At 38.9% G+C, this 17,372-nt stretch overlaps 1 protein-coding gene across 2 annotated transcripts in view; it reads left to right on the top strand.

Annotated features, from left to right (window-relative positions):
• ptprga (protein tyrosine phosphatase receptor type Ga) overlaps window positions 1-17,372 on the top strand; it is a 451,880-nt gene that overhangs the window by 420,691 nt on the left and 13,817 nt on the right. The window contains exons 15-26 of one of the 2 annotated variants that reach the window (XM_067504880.1): window positions 255-346; window positions 5,230-5,326; window positions 6,964-7,046; window positions 7,295-7,429; window positions 9,474-9,608; window positions 9,784-9,959; window positions 12,350-12,485; window positions 12,890-13,036; window positions 13,865-13,958; window positions 14,580-14,656; window positions 16,106-16,234; window positions 16,996-17,142. In XM_067504880.1, the coding sequence (XP_067360981.1) occupies window positions 255-346; window positions 5,230-5,326; window positions 6,964-7,046; window positions 7,295-7,429; window positions 9,474-9,608; window positions 9,784-9,959; window positions 12,350-12,485; window positions 12,890-13,036; window positions 13,865-13,958; window positions 14,580-14,656; window positions 16,106-16,234; window positions 16,996-17,142 (1,448 nt within the window). The remainder of the gene's footprint in view (window positions 1-254; window positions 347-5,229; window positions 5,327-6,963; window positions 7,047-7,294; window positions 7,430-9,473; window positions 9,609-9,783; window positions 9,960-12,349; window positions 12,486-12,889; window positions 13,037-13,864; window positions 13,959-14,579; window positions 14,657-16,105; window positions 16,235-16,995; window positions 17,143-17,372) is intronic. The other variant, XM_067504881.1, reaches the window with a different exon arrangement.

Raw genomic sequence — 17,372 nt, 5'->3', positions numbered from 1 at the left:
GTCCCATAGTGCTGTACTGTAACCCTACACCATTCTGCAAGGGATGAATTGATTTGACACCATGATATTACTCTGGTGCAGCATCACTCAGTAGTCACATACCTGTGTACTTTACCTTTGTTTGTCAAAGGCAGGCTGCTCCCTTGTATTACAATGCTTCCCACATGTAGGGACGACGGCTCGCGGCTTTACTTCAGAGCAAGTTACTGTTCCTCTGATTCTAGTTTAACCCCGGTCTCAACTCTTCTCTGCAGATGACATGGAAGCTATTCCGGTCAAGCAGTTCATTAAACACGTCTCTGAACTCTACTCCAATAACCAGCGTGGGTTCTCTGAAGATTTTGAGGTAAGTCTAATAAATAAAAACCAAAGAGGATACTGTAACCATCCTGTGATCCTTAGAAACATTGTGATCACCTTTTAAGTTGACATGGTAACCAGTTAAGCAAACAATTGCTGATTATTGTATTTTTTTTTTTGGTCGCCTGCAACTCCTGAGGAAAATATGCTTAAATGTTTGCCACTTTGTTCACCAGCTAGTGCTTAACTGTGCTGTCTGCTGTTGGACAGGTGGTGGACAATGTTGTTTCAGAGATTCTCCTCTGCTGACAGCAAAGAGATTGAGGAAAAAACTGTTGTGCTCCAGATATTAAACAATAAGCTGAAAGTCCCTATAAAGCTTCATAAAGTCAAGGGGAGCTACAGATCATTTTTAAAAAGCTGTTTGCATTATTAATACAGACATTGATGTAACTGCTTCATCCCTGTTCTGATGTTATCAGGCTATCCAGTGCCCCATTATCTGTTCTAATCAGTCCATACATATAATTTATTAGGTCCTCTCTACTTGCCAGTATCATGCACTACCACATGTCAGGCTTTTATAGTGACAATACTATACTCAGAGCTACAACTTTGTCACATTTAGCCACAACAAAATGCAAGGTTTAGGCTAAAAATAAATTTGGATAGGTTTGGGTAAAACTTTTGGTTCAGAATTAAAATGAAAAACTCCGACTAAACCAACAACAGTTTAGTGATGGTAAAAGTAGTTTACCAAGTCCTTTGGATCAGTTTTCTTGAACCATTAATTCTTTTGACTTTCTTCTACTTTGTTCACTTTCCAGATGGTTTAGGCTCTTGTGGCAGGTCATTAATTTCCACTTTTCTCTGTAGTGAAGTGCCAGGATTTAGCACAAAGTTTTAGAAAACAAAGAAACAAAAGTCACTGGAGAGAGAAATCAAATTAACCACTTCTGAAAACATATATTCCCCATTCCAAACAGTTATTTATATTTTTGCATGCGGGATCATGGTAAACATTGGAATGACTATTAAAATTATTTAAATATATGATAATAATAAAGATTATAACATTACAGTCTTTAAAACAGTCAGGGACAAAATTAAACTTTACAACCAGAATAGGACACTGGTTCATTTCTGTTGTTGGTGGTAAAGATGATGTGACACATAGACGTCTATTTTTGCAAGCAGCTGAGTAGGATATTTTAGCCTTGCTCCCAAATAGCTTACTCCCCGCTGCATATCCTTCATGGCCCTCGGTCTCCAACTCTCATTCGCAGATCTTATTCTTCAGATGCTATTCACTGTTCTCTTGGCTCTTATATAGGTCACAGCTGTCTTCCCCGTGTTTTTCTCTTACTTTCTAATTTTGTGTTTGAAACTCATCTCAGGAGATTTACTGTAGAAAAGGAGGATGTTTTACTTAACCTATAGAGTGGTGAGGACTTTCTTGGGGGGGTTGAGAATACAAAGGTAAACAAAATCAAACAGTCAGTTACTGTAAAAAAGTTTAGGTTCGGCTTAATTGGGGGAATTGGGGAACTGGGGTTAGATCCACCAGTGATTTGACAACCTGCTATTCTTTTGAGCCACCTTCCTGTATTTTAGGCCTTAAAATATTGAATATTAATATAAGACAAGAGGGGTTTTTTTGGGACAAATATATGAACCGCGAAGTAAAAAGCCAAAAGAGAAGTATATTCAGTCAAAAAACTTTTTGGATCTTGGTGATATTTTAAGAGCTGAGATTTTTCAGGTAAAAGGTGTGAGAACAAACCTTGAACATTTAAGAAGCTTAGAATGGGATCAAGACATAAAGACACGATTTCTCGGGAGCTATTTAACAAGTTTGAGAAATTGATCCCTTACTGGTGTTAAAACAGGCTTAACTGTGTGTAGGGGCAATAATCTGGATGATTAAGAGATTTTCTTTAGAATTTTCTTTTTTAAAAAAAAGACCAGCCAGTATTTTGCACACACAAAATACTAAAGCAGGTTCCCTCCACAATTCCTGCTACAGTCCATTGTGTCAGATTTTTCATTAGCATTATCCACATTGTATTTTTAAAGCTTTAACTGATATTTAATTCACACTACATACAGTATGTCACTACAGAGCTGACATGTAGCTGGTCAATAAAAGATATTGAATGTTTTTCATCCTAAAAGGGATGCAAATGCAGGCTTTGTACTTTCTAAATTTACTTCCACCCTAAGTAAATATTGAAAGCTGATAGAGTAAGAAATAATGAAGACAAAAGACCTGCAAACTGAAGGATTGTAGTCACAGAGAAGAGAGTACTTTTAGTGACTTTTTAAATGTAGCTGCATACTTCATCACTCTGGCCGCGGTTCCCTCTGCAGTCGTAGTCTGTTAAAATATCTTGCACTTTTATTTCTTTTCTTTTTCCATCCTTGTCTCTGTAAGGTTCTGTTAAGAACTTATGTAATGTGTATTTGAGTTAAAGTGTAAGGATCTAATTTTATCTTATTTTTAGTTATTAGATATCATAACAATAATTCCAATTTTGTTTGCCATGTTTGAGTTTGTATTGGTGGACTGAATCTGCTTCTCTGTGCCTTAATTTGCTTGAGTTTAGGTTGTTCTGGTTCCTGATTGGGTTTTTGGCTTGTCAGGTGTCGATGTTAGGGGAAGTGAAAAGCGAGAGCGTGAGATTAATAAAGTGGAAGTCCGAACTGTGAAAGAAAGTTATCCGTCTCCATCTGCCTCCTCCTTTTATTGAGTGATTTAACCACCACATATAGAACACCACGCTTTACATCTCCCTGCATTCTTTGCTTATGCCCACATCCTAGAAGGAGAAACTGGACAGAACCCTCTAAACAAATTACCTAACTAGACGAACAAAGCTCCACATATGATATCGATGTGTCCTCCTTGTCCCAGTTTAGAGTTAACAGACACTGAAAGTGCTTTTACAAGGGATCCCTTCCTCTAAAGAAGTAATGTTCTTGCCAAAAAATGTTAAAACATGTTAAAACAACATGTTATTTTGTGTCAACACAGAATCTGTCAAGTAAGCAACATGTAGGATCCCACATCAACTTTCTGTCAGCATCTACGCAGGTGTTGGTTTTCAGATGTACTGATACGTGTGTTTTTTTAATTTCATTTTTTTTTTGAGTCCTTAGTTTCCAGAAATGGTACTTTTATAAATGGCAAATACATTTCCAAGGGTAATATAGAAATGAGGACTACATTCTTATGTTGTCTCAGAATGAGTAAATGTGTCTATTTACACAAGAAAAATACATTGAAAGGTGAGAAGAATGTATATAAAAGCAAGGCCTCTTTATGCATTATCTGCTTCATTTAACAAGCGCAACTGGAAAAACCTGACTGAACCGTATCCTATGAAGACAGCATCAGAGCACAGAATGAGAGGGAACATCTTTTGGAAATAGAGAATCTTGTGTGTTGCCTGTACATTTTCTGTTTTTGTCACCCATCAGGTCTCACCCATCTGTACAATTTGACACACTTGTGGCGAAGTCAAATTGCAGCCTATCTGGAAGCAGCATCATGAAGCTCGCTTGTCACATTACAAACATCATTGCATGACTGTATCAGCTTGAAAAAGCAGAAAATGCCACGAATGTACCACACAGAACTGCAGGCCACGTCTCGAGATACATGAACTCACAATCACAGAAAAAGGAACATGATGCCATCCCTGATGTTCTAAGATAGCAACAGAAGTAGGACGTCCTCATGTGTGTGAATGCATAAATGTGGGTGTTCAAATAGCAGTGCTTGTGTGTCCTTGCATGTGACTGAGTCTTCACATAGGTGATCTGATTTGCAGATGGTACACACAAAGACGCGCATATGTGTCTATGTGACATCATCATGTCTCCTTGCTTTATACCTGCAACATGATTCTCTCACATTTACACATCTCAAGCCTGCTATGCCTGAAATACTGTAAATCCCAATTAGTATGATGAACCCATGTGACAGTGCTACAACACGGGGGTCATTCTGTGAAGCTTTAGAGAAAATTAGACCAAGAGGTCAGAGGCAAATCCAGTCCCTCCCCTCCCTGTTGGCCATGCTGTGCTAGCAGCCAACAGCTGTTCGCTTGGCAGAAGCTCAACATTAAATACTGATAGACCTGTCATGTTCAGAACTGTAAGCAGCAGCCATAGGCAGTATCCACACACAGGAGAGTAAATATGAATAATTAAAGTAGGTAAACAAGAATAAATCTGCAAAGTGAATCCTTGTACTGGAGCTCCAGTCTAAAGTGCACTGCGTGAAGTGATGTGGCTTAATTAACAATAAAATGAAGAAGTAAAATGCAATCTAACGGGTTGAGTCAGCCTGAACAGGTTGTTAAAAGTTATATTATACGATATATATACACAATATATGCTGAATCGTGAGAAGTAATCAGACACATTTAGACAGAAAGCAAAGCAAAACATGTAATGACATGTATAATGAACTGTGCACTGTCTTATCTGATTTTCCCTCCCTGGAAAGGGATTGACGTTCATCAAAAGAACGTCAAAATAAGTTTGAGTAATCAAAAGAGAAACATTTTCTGAAGTAAATGAAGCAAAGAGGTAGTGATTTCCACTATTCTGCGCACGACAAAAGGGTCATCACCTCACCGCAGAACATAGATACAAACTGCTCATTTCTTTTCAGTCAGGACTGAGATACCATGTGCACAGTTGATGGATGCTACAACAAGGGTTACAGTGTCACACTGTTTGCACATTGTTTCCCCATAGGGACAAAATGCTAGTCTACACCATGGGAGTTTAAAAGTGGGGACTTGGGTTCTGGGTTAGGGTAAAGTTAGGGGTTGGCAGGTGTTAGTATTGGGGTGAATGTAATTCAGCCAAAAAAGAAAACCCATGAAATGATAACAATGTGTGTGTTTTCTTCCTCAGGAGGTGCAGCGGTGCACTTCTGATATGAAGGTGACATCCGAGCACTCTAACCACCCTGACAACAAGCACAAGAACCGATACATTAACATAGTGGCCTGTAAGTACACATTTCAAAGCATTAATAAATAGAACTGTTTAGTCTTTTTTATAGAACAAATACACTAATTGGCCCAGTCAATGTGGGGCAAAATATATATAACATATATTAAGATGTGTAAGGAAACATAATATTTGACATAGAGGTCTGTTACTCGACTTCAAGTATTGCTTTCTTGATGTTATTCTATGTACCTGAACTGAAACCACGTACAGCACATATACATTTATATTATACCACAGAAAGTTGTTTCAGACTGAACTTGATCTTTAGTAATCTGTGGGAAAATCCTCTGCTTATTGTTTCCAACCAGCAGCCCTGAACTCTTCCATATAGGACCATAAGTCTACATACTGTATGTGCTGCTAGATGCCCAAATGTAATGCATTTCTGTCTGTCATTTTGAATCTTCATATACATTATATTTTGGAGCTAGACTGTTTTGATTGTCCAAACCAGTTTTTGTTTTATCAAGAAGTAGAATGATTTAAAAGAAGATTTTTTTTTTTTTTTAGTTTAGTTCTAGATCATTAAATACAGTTGGGCTTCTCTGAAGCATGGGAAGACCCTGAAAAAGGTCATATGACTAACCTAAAGTAACATTGCATTAACATATTTGCCTTATATGAATTGGGAATTGAAGATGAGCCAGTAAAAAAGCTGAAGAACATTGGAAAGAGACGTCAGGATTAATAAGCCCTGGATGTCTCCTGTGTAACATAGAGGACAACATAAAACAGCTGTTAACTACAGCTTGTGTCACAAACAGCCACATTCATTTATAAATCAATGCTTAGTTCAAGAGAAACACTCTACCTAAACATAAAAGATTAACTTCTAAGAGCATTTAGACAGTTAAAGGTTCATTTACATTTTAAGCATCATATTGTCGTTTCTGTGCATTTGCTTCTCCGATCTCTGCTTCATTTGAATTATACATTCAAAATACACAAACCTCATTTTTCTCACTAAAATAACCTACAGAGTTTTTGCACATACACAGCATAGCAAAATGTTTTAGAATAATATTTCTATGATTTTTTTGGGGGGGAGTCTTATCTTGCCCACGCCTCTTAATAGCACTGCCTATGGTCATGCCATCATTAAAAAAATTAATTAGGAGAGCATGAATAATTTTGCCAAATATCTTGGCAAAACACACACCAGTGATTTCTGCTGCGTTTTGACAATTTTTAAATGGTTTAAAAGAGAAATTGCAGATTTCTCATAACCAAAATGTAAAAATGTAAGTACAATGGTTTTGTAAATACAATGGATTTGTGTTTCCACAAACTCATTGAAGCGTCAAGCAGCTTGGTCCTTGACTAGATCGATCTGCTGTTAATATTTCATCTTGGAAAATAATACAACTCTTGCTTCTCTGTCTTGTATTTATCAGAGTACTGAGTGAAGGTAGAGGGCATGTGCCATGCTGTTTAAAAGCTTCAAAATCCAGTTTGGCTTTTGTTTCATTTACAAAGGTTAATGTGCTTCCTGGTTGGGAGCAGGTGCCTTGGCAGAGCACCAAGTAACAACGTTACACGGACAGCACTGTGTTAGGTTTGAGATTAGGTCTTGCAGTGGTTTCAATCACACAAACACATTCGGTGTTTTACTGCTCTGTGTTTCCTCCTCAGATGACCACAGCAGGGTGAAGCTGAGGCCGCTGGCTGGGAAGGATTCCAAACACACCGACTACATCAATGCCAACTATGTGGACGTGAGTGCTTTCACAGTGTGTGTGTTCGTGTGTGTGTGTTTTTTCACGTCTTTGTGTGAGATAAGGAGCAGCATTTTAGAGATGATGCCTGCAAGAAGAAATGCAAAAAAACAACATTCCAGATATGCTGTTTATTTTGAATATTTTCTTGAGCTTTGTTATGACAATGTAATGTTTTTGCAATGCAAAAAGTTTTATGTGCCACGTGTTGGCACTAATCATCAGTCTCTCCATGATTTATCCCTTAGGGCTACAATAAGCCCAAAGCATACATTGCAGCCCAGGGTCCTCTCAAGACCACCTTTGAGGACTTCTGGCGGATGGTGTGGGAGCAAAATACTAGCATCATCGTCATGATCACCAACTTAGTGGAGAAAGGCAGAGTATGTTTTGACACTCACACAATTCAAATGTTTAGATAGATAGATGGAAAGATAGATACTAATACATGCATTGGGTACAGTACATTGGGCAATTTATGGAGGTCAACAGTCGTAAAAAAACATTGGGACTGTTTGTACTAATCTGCATATGCAGAAACAGTGGATGTATGATACAGTTGCTGTAGTTACTGTATACTGCGATGAAGTGGTGAAGATCTGTCTTTTAGAAGTCTTTTGCTGAAGCTGCTCCGCTGTTCGGCCAGAGGCTCGTGCAACTCCACAGTTTCCACAGTGGTCCCCAGGACAGAGCCAGCTTGCCTTATCAGTTCATTCAGCTTGTTAATGTCACTGGCACTGACGCTGCTGCTCCAGCAGATAGCAGCAAAAAAGATTGAACTGGCCACCACCGACTGGCAAAACATCTGCAACATTTGGCTGCACACAAGATTGAGATTCCTTAGGAAGTCTGCTCAGTCTCCACTGAGACACTGTAGACTGTGTTGCATGTCCAGTCCAGTCTATTGTTGAGGTGAACTCCGAGATATTTGTACACCTCCACCACTTCCACCTCCTTACCCAGAATTGAGATGCTGTTGATGGTTCATAATCTTCCTGAAGTCCAAGACCATTTCTTTGGTCTTCACCACATTCAAGATGAGGTTATTGTTTCCACACCAGTCTACAAAACTGTCCACCAGGCCTCTGTACTCTGCCTCCTCAAACCCCACCTCTGCAGAGTCATAATTTAAATTTATCTAAAATTCTTCTCACTCCTTAACCCAACTTGTTAAACTCAGATGCACACTTAGACAGCAACCTGAAGTAGTAGAAATAGCAAATAAAATAACAAATCTCTGCAGTATATTTTGGAAGGGATTTGACGATGGATGTTTCCCACAGCCCAAAATGACAACGGCTAGATTTAATTTACGTTATCCAAATGCAGAGGCTCCATTTTAAAATTAAATTAAACCAAAGCTTTATGTTCACACAAAAGACAGAAAAATTATACACCAAAAAATTTATTATGAAAATATGTGTTTGCACTCCTTTACACAAACTCTCCTGCTGCTGAGCAACATATATTCTGCACACAGAATATTTTTTATCATTTGATGTTCAGCCATGCTCTGCTCTGCATCTCTGCATATGGGCATTAAATGTTCCAAGCCTCTGAGCTCTGGGGGGCTTGGGAATGTGGTGATGAGTCAGTATCAGGCACTTAACAGTTTGATAATGATGAAACTTTAGGTTTGGGCCAGCATGCATCCATTTAAACAGACAGATGCTTGTGGAATAATCTTATAAGCACAACCAGAAATACAACATCTCTCTAGCTCACCGTACTGACTTTGACCATGTTTAACCTGAAATAACCTGGTTGGTGTAAATACACATTTACATACGGGAGATTAATAATTTGACTTCACCTCAATTTCTGATTTATTTCAGATTTTAACTGTATAGTGTCAGATGCTGCTTCCTGACTTTTTATTTATTCCTTTAGAGATTGACAGTGCACGGACAGATAGACACAACAGAGCTTCTTCTCACAGCACAAACTGTCTTGACTTAAAAAAATAACAACAGTGGGAAGTGACTTCTGCAGGCCATCATGTGTTTATTTCAGTTTTAGTCAGTTTTTGTGTGGACTCAGTTTAAAAACAAAGGCATTGAAGCATGTTAGACTCTATTTTTCATCCTCCCCGTCCACTCTATTAATTCGGCCTGACTATAGTAATTTTTCCTGCACAGGTACTTGTGTCTCCTAGTTTGACAGTTAAAAATCATCTTACTTTACAAAACCAAGTGTTTTACCAAGTGCATGTAAATATCTCAATTGCATAATTACTCTAGTTTGATTTTATAAATCCCAACTTGTCTTTAGCATATGCATCTTCCAAGTTAGCTTCGCGTACTCAGCTCTGCTAATACAGGTCTTTGATCTTTTTGATAGGAAAAGTGAAAAAAATTGTGTAAGCGACTCACCTCAATTAGTTGACAGCAATTTGTTCTCACTGTTTCGTGTGTGTTTGTTCTCCAGAGGAAATGTGATCAGTACTGGCCAACAGAGAACAGTGAGGAGTACGGCAACATTGTAGTCACAGTGAAAAGCACCAAAGTTCATGCCTGCTACACTGTTCGCCGGTTTGCACTGCGCAACACTAAAGTAAAAAAGGTGAGACTGAGAGACAGGAAGTGATATGCCCTGTCTCAATAGGAAGTAGTTCTCGTTCACTTCATGGTTGCTCTTAGTCTCTTTATAGGCTTTCGTGACAATAACAAATAGCATCCACAGCCTCATAAGTCAATGTAATTGTTTCCCTCATGTCATCTGTCTTTCTTGCATTCAGGCTGGAAAGGGGAACCCTAAGGCACGTGGCCAGAGTGAACGAACAGTGTTCCAGTATCATTACACTCAATGGCCAGACATGGGTGTCCCAGAGTACACCCTGCCTGTCCTCACCTTTGTCCGCAGGTCCTCGGCCGCTCAGACACCTGACATGGGACCTATGCTTGTTCACTGCAGGTAATGTGTCAATACTGCTTTAACATCATTGCTAACTCAATTATTAACCTTTGTTGTTACTGTACAAAATTCTTTACACACTTAAGGGACATTAGATGGAAACTGGACTCCCTAAAGGTTCTCTGAGACCTTTCCCCTTCAATCTAAAGAAATTAAACCTTTGTGTAATTACTTCCAATTTGAGGGTCACTGAAAACCTCAAGCAAGAAGAGTTGCTATCAATTAGTACTTTTGGAAAAACCATGATCTGGAAGCTGTATAACTTTCACAGGCACTTACGTCACTGACCGTCCTTTAGAACGCACAGGAAATACTTGATTGACATTCATTTCGCTTAGTTCCATCACAAATTCGCTGTATTTTTAGCCCAGGATATCACAAATCAATTTGCATCTGTTAACACCTGTACCATTGCTTTTGTTCACACTTTTTTTTCGCTGCTTTCACTGCAGCGGCATATCTACACAGCATCCGCAAACCTGTAGTCCCAGTTGCCCGCCTGTATTTAAGAGCATTTTACAGTAAGGCAGTGGGGAAATTACTGGTAATTGTCCACTGAGTGTGGTCCCGGGGGGAATGAGTATGAAGCTATCTGCTATCATCTACACTGTGATGGTCGATAATAACTTGTCACACTGCCTCGGCGCTGTGGCTGCTGACACACTACTCATTACTAGTACTGGGACACACACATACACATTTTTCCAGTCATTATGCAAGAAATATAGCAGAAACACATTCACAATCACTCTGCTGCTATGCTGTTTCAAAGCAACAGGAAAGGTCCCGATTTCGAAAACGCAGTGTGGAGAAAGGTAGAAACTCTTCAAAAATGCTTGTCCTTCAGACCCTGTTTGTTTCCTTCTCCAGTTCCTGTATTCTATATAACTGAAAATGATGTCTCAGATAAGCAGCATTATCTGAGACATCATTTTCTCAAGGAATATGACATATTTAGAATATAAGCATGGGAGTTTATTTCCGACTGTTGAGTACACTGTATGAAACCATATCATTTAAGTTCAAAAGTCCTTTTAACCTGCAGCTGGAAGATGCGTTTGATTGAAATACACTGGCAGAAAACAGAGGGAGACACAAACTTTTAAAAAAGAGAAGGTTTTAAAACACATTAGTGAGTCTACAGTATATAATACAAATCTCATTTCCAGAAAGGTTAGGACTGTTTCTCAAATGCTTCTACCATTTACAGTACAACATGCTGTGAAAAGCTTCTGTGACTCTATAGGAAAGGCCAAAGGTGAAAACCACTGTTGAACATACATGGCCTTTGAGCCCTCAGGCAACATGAGAAACAGTGGTTCTGTGGTCAAAGAAGTGCACAAGTCTATACCAAAGATGAAAAAACTGACCAGGTTATTATCAGAAAAAGCCAACATCTGTGATGTATTGTGGAGGGAATCAGTACACATACATGGGAGCCTTGCATATGTGTGAAAGCGCCATCAAAACAGAATTGTATATTGTGATTTTAGAAAGATATACGAAGGCAAAAGAATTTCCCAGGAAGTCAGTGGATATTTCAGCAAACCCACTTCTGGATGTTCTACAACAGCATCATAGACATAGTGTGTGTGTTTGACTGGCATCTGTCTCAAATCGACAATGTGTGGAGCATCATGAAGTAGAATCAGACAACAGCGACCACAGCCACCGAGCAGCAGATATATCCTGCAAGACTAAGCAAATATTCCACTTGCAAAGCTGCAACATGTAATATCCTTAGTTACCATGAACCATGAAAACCTGGAAAATGTATAATTAAAAGCAAAGATTCTGTAACATAGTGGTAAAAATATGTCCATCCCATTGTTTAACAGTGTTGCAGGTATCAAGCTCTGAATTTGCTTATATTTAAAAAATACAACGAAGTTGGGCAGTGAAAAAAAAAAAAATGTTCCCAGCATGCTATCAAAAGTCCGACTGTGCTAATGTATCTGTCACTGTCGGCTCAGACACGACCTAAATATTTGTTAGTGTTTAAACGTGTACATTTTTATAAGAAAGTGAACACTCCTAATTCCCCATTGTGGGACAATCCAACTCACAGACCCCCAATTTTGTGGTTTCAAATATGAATGTCTTCATTTAGAGAAACAACAGCATGTCCTGCAGAACAGAAAATTGCTCTGTAAGAATCTTGTGGTAAATCAAAAGTACATTATGGAGTTTCCTGATGGCCTAGCTCTTTGAAGCATGGACCATGTAATTGCAACGTCCCTGGTTTGAGCCCAAATCTATTATTTCCTTCAGCTTTCTACGCTTACTTTTCCAATTAAAGACATTCAATGCCATGTTTGGAATTTCAGACTGACTGCATTATCTCCAATATGTGTCCTGATGGTGCTCAGTGTTCGTTTGTTGTGTTGCAGTGCTGGAGTGGGTCGGACAGGGACGTACATCGTCATTGACAGCATGCTGCAGCAGATCAAAGACAAGAGCACAGTTAATGTACTCGGGTTCCTCAAACACATACGCACCCAACGCAACTACCTAGTCCAGACTGAGGTTTGTATATGTGTGTCTACATAACAGGGTTTCTGCTAGCATATACCCACAGATTACACCTGCCTCCTGTCTGCTCAATACACATCATCCAAGTGTCTAGTTGATACTACACATCAAGTAATGGGATCACCAAAGTCTACCAATTCTACATTTGCTAAGGAAACAAACCTTCACATAATGTTTTCAAGTGGTTGGTGTAATAATAGTAGAAAAATGTAATCATTACAATTCATTCTTTGATGACCATTAATACACACACACCAAATTGATGCCAACTTTACGATTAGTGAAGGAATGAATGGACGGAGGCACCAGAGAAGAGGTTGTGTGAGGTTTACAATAGGAAAAAATTAAATATACAAAGACTAAATTGTCCACCTTTTTTTGTCTTTTGGCTGATCTAGGAGCAGTACATCTTCATTCACGATGCCTTGATGGAAGCCATTTTGGGGAGGGAGACGGAAGTGTCTGCCAACCAGCTCCACAGCTACTTCAACAGCATCACAACACCAGGACACAGTGGGCGGACACAGCTGGAGAAACAATTCAAGGTGATGAGACATTACACAAAACAAAACATTATTACAATAGTAGCAAAACTTTAAACTTCTTATGAACCCTGATGAACCATCACATTAAGAACAGCATGTGCTGACCAGACTACAGTTATGCCCCCCCCCCCCTCACTCTTGTGCTTTATGGCAGGATTAGAATAGAATTGCTTTTTGTATCTGTTTTCTTTTTTCTCTGGCGTGTGTGGTTGTTGCCCAACTCCTCTAAGCTACTTTGTGTTGCTACTGTAGCTCTTACCTGAGGAGTTTCTATTGAGTGAGCTGTTTCTCGTTTTACTGTCAGTTCTTATCATGAGACTCTTCTTATTGTACATTGTTGAAAAACTCAGATTCCTCTGAACCGCATTGCCAGCAAAGATGGGACACTGGAAAATGTAAATAAAAGACAATGCAATGATTTTCAAATCACTTAAAACCTATTTTTTTTGTTGTAAATAGGACATATCAGTTGTTGAAATAGTGTTTGTTGTTGATGTCAGCGACAACAACATGTCTCAACAGATTTCTCTTTTTTTAGCATTACATAACTTTTCCCGGCTTTAACATGATAATCAATGGGGCTGATGAGTTGACATCAGTGAGGAAATAGGCTATAGTATGTGACAACACTGGGCCTAACTTTAGCTCACTTAAAAACAAATTGAAATGTAAAAGCATCTTCCAAATGACAGAAGGAGATAAAACAAGCTACCTTTTATTAGATTTTTTTTTTTAAATATCTATGATTGCCAACCTGTAGTATTCAGCCAGAGTTAATTTAATTGTTTAATGATCCTACCCTCACTCTGTTCTTCTTTTGTGATCCAGCTGGTAACACAATGCAACACCAGATTCACGGAATGCTTCAACGCTCAGAAGGAGTGCAACAAAGAGAAAAACCGAAATTCCTCTGTGGTGCCATGTAAGTTTTAGACTCATGGAAAACAGTAGAACTTGGGGTAACTAAAGTTTGAAATGGAACAGACTTCAGCATCAATAACTAAATACCTTAAAGTAAAAACAGCTGTAATTAGAAACGCAAACCGGCTGTTTTAAACTTTCAGGGCAACTCTTTCTTCTTGCAGCGGTTTATGCCATTATCTCCAAAACACAAGTTTTTCTTAGATTCTGCATGTAGTGCAACTCTCACTGTAAATTTGTATTATTAGACATTATTATATGATTTGATTTTGCAGTAAACCTACAGAAAATGTATTTTGTCCTAAAATATAGAATATAGAACCCCACTATGGATTTGGGATGTATATAGTTTACAAGGTGTCTGGTGCCATTACCATTATTTAGCTACTGTACTCGTGGTTATCTGCAGCTGTTACGAAATCTCTTGAGAGTCAATGGCTGTTCCACAGTTCATCAGCCAAGAACTACGGAGAACTGTCTACACTCAACCAGTAACAATTAAAGGATGAATGAATGCACACAGTGTGACAGAAATGTGGTTACTCTGTTCTAATAAAGTAGTAAATAATGTTGTTGTTTTTTTTCTCTCACTACCTCCCACCCCCTCTCTAACTGTGAACAGCGGAGCGAGCGAGGGTAGGACTAGCGCCTTTGCCCGGCATCAAAGGCACGGATTACATTAATGCCTCTTACATCATGGTCAGCACTTCCACTTCTTCTGCCAATCATTGATCTTTCCACTCTCTCCTTGATGTTTTATTTAGAGCAGGATACAGCAAGTCAAAACACTGTCAGTTAACATCACTGCTTGTGTGTTTAAAGATTCGCTCTCTGAGTTTGTTAGAGTGATGCCCAGATTCCAGCATGTTCAACCAGCTCAGTACTGAGATTTTGACCCAGTGAAGTGAAGTAGGAATCATTTAGATATTTAGGGTTTTCATAAAAGAATCAGGCACTGTGTGTTTGTTTGGCCGTTTGGCCGTAGCTGCAGCTTGTGCCTCGTGTATATTACATACCGTACATTTGGGTCACAGTCTTTATGGAAAGCAGTAGATTAATACCCTTTGGAAATCCTTAATCAAATGACATCAAGACATTTTCTAAGTCTCCAAAAAAACCAAACAATTTTAGTGTGTTTCTCAGACTATGACAATATTGTTTCAACAAAAACAAACGCCAAAGACCATAATGTCTCACTCAGTTTGAATGAATATTGAATGTAGCATGTTTTTTAAAGGAAAACAATCACATCATGATGATATTAGTTGCCTAAAATTGTATACAATAACTTAAAAAAAAAACGAATTTAAATTATTACAAAAGATATTTGCATCCATCTGTAGATTTATATTTCAAATGGATGCAATACATGGGAGAGTGCTACAGGTCAAGAAACACTGGATCCTACATTTCCCATTTTGCATCACTATACTAATTCAATATGCATGGATTTTCAACAAAAGAAGACTTGACTTAAATTGAACTTGAAGTCATCCAAATTAAGAGATAATGCACAGAGTACTTCATGCACCAATTTGTCATGAAAGGTTTTGATTAAAAAGAGCTGCGATACCCTCAATAACTTGACTGTGACATTCCCATTTTCTCATTTTAAAGCTCAAGAAGCAAAACACATCGTCCAACTGTTTCCACAGACTGAACAGCGCCGTCTATAACTAGCAAAGTTACCTTGAAGTGTAAAATTGGTGTATTGTCCCTTTAAAGTGTGACTAAACCCATAGCTCAGCTAATAGCAGTTCAGTATCATCCAGCACAAGCTGGAGTTTTAACCCTCAAAGCTCTGTTTAATACTTTAAAATGAAGCAAAATCAAATGTGCAGATGAATTCTTTTCTCAGTAAAGGTACAGTGTTGCCCATAAAGCTGGAAAAAAGATTTTTTTACCTTCTCATGAAATTGTTGTCACAATGTGATTTATTCTTGATAGATAAAGTGTATATTATTCTTAAAAATGTATTGATCAATCTCTTCCAAACATATCGCATTGAAAATTAAACCACAATTATAGACTGTCGGAAAAGAAAATAATTCCAACTTTATTGGGAACAGTGTACATGTCCACACTGTTCATGCTGGTTCGGCATTATCTGAATTCAAATTCATGTGGTGTAAATGTTGGTCTTTCCAGGGTTACATTCGGAGTAATGAGTTCATCATTACCCAGCATCCTTTGCCCCACACCACAAAAGACTTCTGGAGAATGATCTGGGACCACAACGCACAAATTATTGTTATGCTGCCTGCCAACCATGGACTGGTAGGAAACACACACACAGAGATGCAGTAATGCGCAGGAGTTTAAGAGTCAGTCACTTACCACTATGACGGCCATGCACCTGCCTGTGTGTTTTTTGGATTTTAAGCCTGTGTTTAAAGTATTACGATTCATACATTCAGATGCATCACTGTGGTACGCACCATATGCACACAGATGCATATGTGCCTGACAGATCCGAGAAATTTTCTGCGGATGGGCTGTCAGAGGACTGACCACCAGGGAGGTCACAGGTCTGTGTGCATATGAATCATATGCCCACAGAGACCAATGTATAACCACAGAAGTAGCTAAAGAAAGATCAGCGCACTGCAGCCGTGCACTGCGTCTCTGGACCTTCCATTCACATCGTCCATCAATAGGTGCTCCTTAATTAACTGGAACACTACCTAATTGAGTTGCCTTTAACAAGCCTGTAATTGAAAGCTAAGCTTGACATTTCCCACTTCATTCTCTCAAACTGGAACTTTTGGTTCACTTGCAACTTGGAGGGACTGAAATCCAAAAGAAATGAATGAAATTTATGCAGAAGAAGTAATTTCATAACACCGGGACTTCAAGACACGTTTAAATGACTCATTTTTATCAGTTTGCTTAATTTTTTTATTGACATAAAGTGGAACTTAAATGTTTACCCACTGGTACTGTGTATATAAGATACTTAATAACACAGAATATGTAACACTGAATTCTGTCAACTGGTGTTAAATGAATAAACAGAGTCTGTATTTGCTCTTCTGCAGGCAGAGGATGAGTTTGTGTACTGGCCCAGTCGGGAAGAGGCCATGAACTGCGAGGCATTCACTGTCACCCTCATCAGTAAAGACCGAATCTGTCTGTCCAACGAGGAGCAGATCAGCATCCATGACTTCATCCTGGAAGCTACTCAGGTTTGTGTGTGTTAAATGGTAAATGGACACTTATATAGTGCTTTTGGCCAAAGCGCTTTACAATGTTGACTCCCATTCACTCACACTCTCTCACGGCCGTGGCTGCCATGCAAGATGCTCACCTGACCCACTGGGAGCAAATTGGGGTTCAGTGTCTTGCCCAAGGACACTTCGACACATAGCCAAGACAAGGGATCAAACTACTGACCCTGTGGTCCCTGGAAGACTGC

This window comes from Channa argus, chromosome 5 (assembly GCF_033026475.1).
Source record: "Channa argus isolate prfri chromosome 5, Channa argus male v1.0, whole genome shotgun sequence".
Taxonomy (NCBI): Eukaryota; Metazoa; Chordata; class Actinopteri; order Anabantiformes; family Channidae; genus Channa; species Channa argus.
Note: the sequence above shows the minus strand (reverse complement) of the source record. Positions and strands in the feature narration are given on the sequence as shown.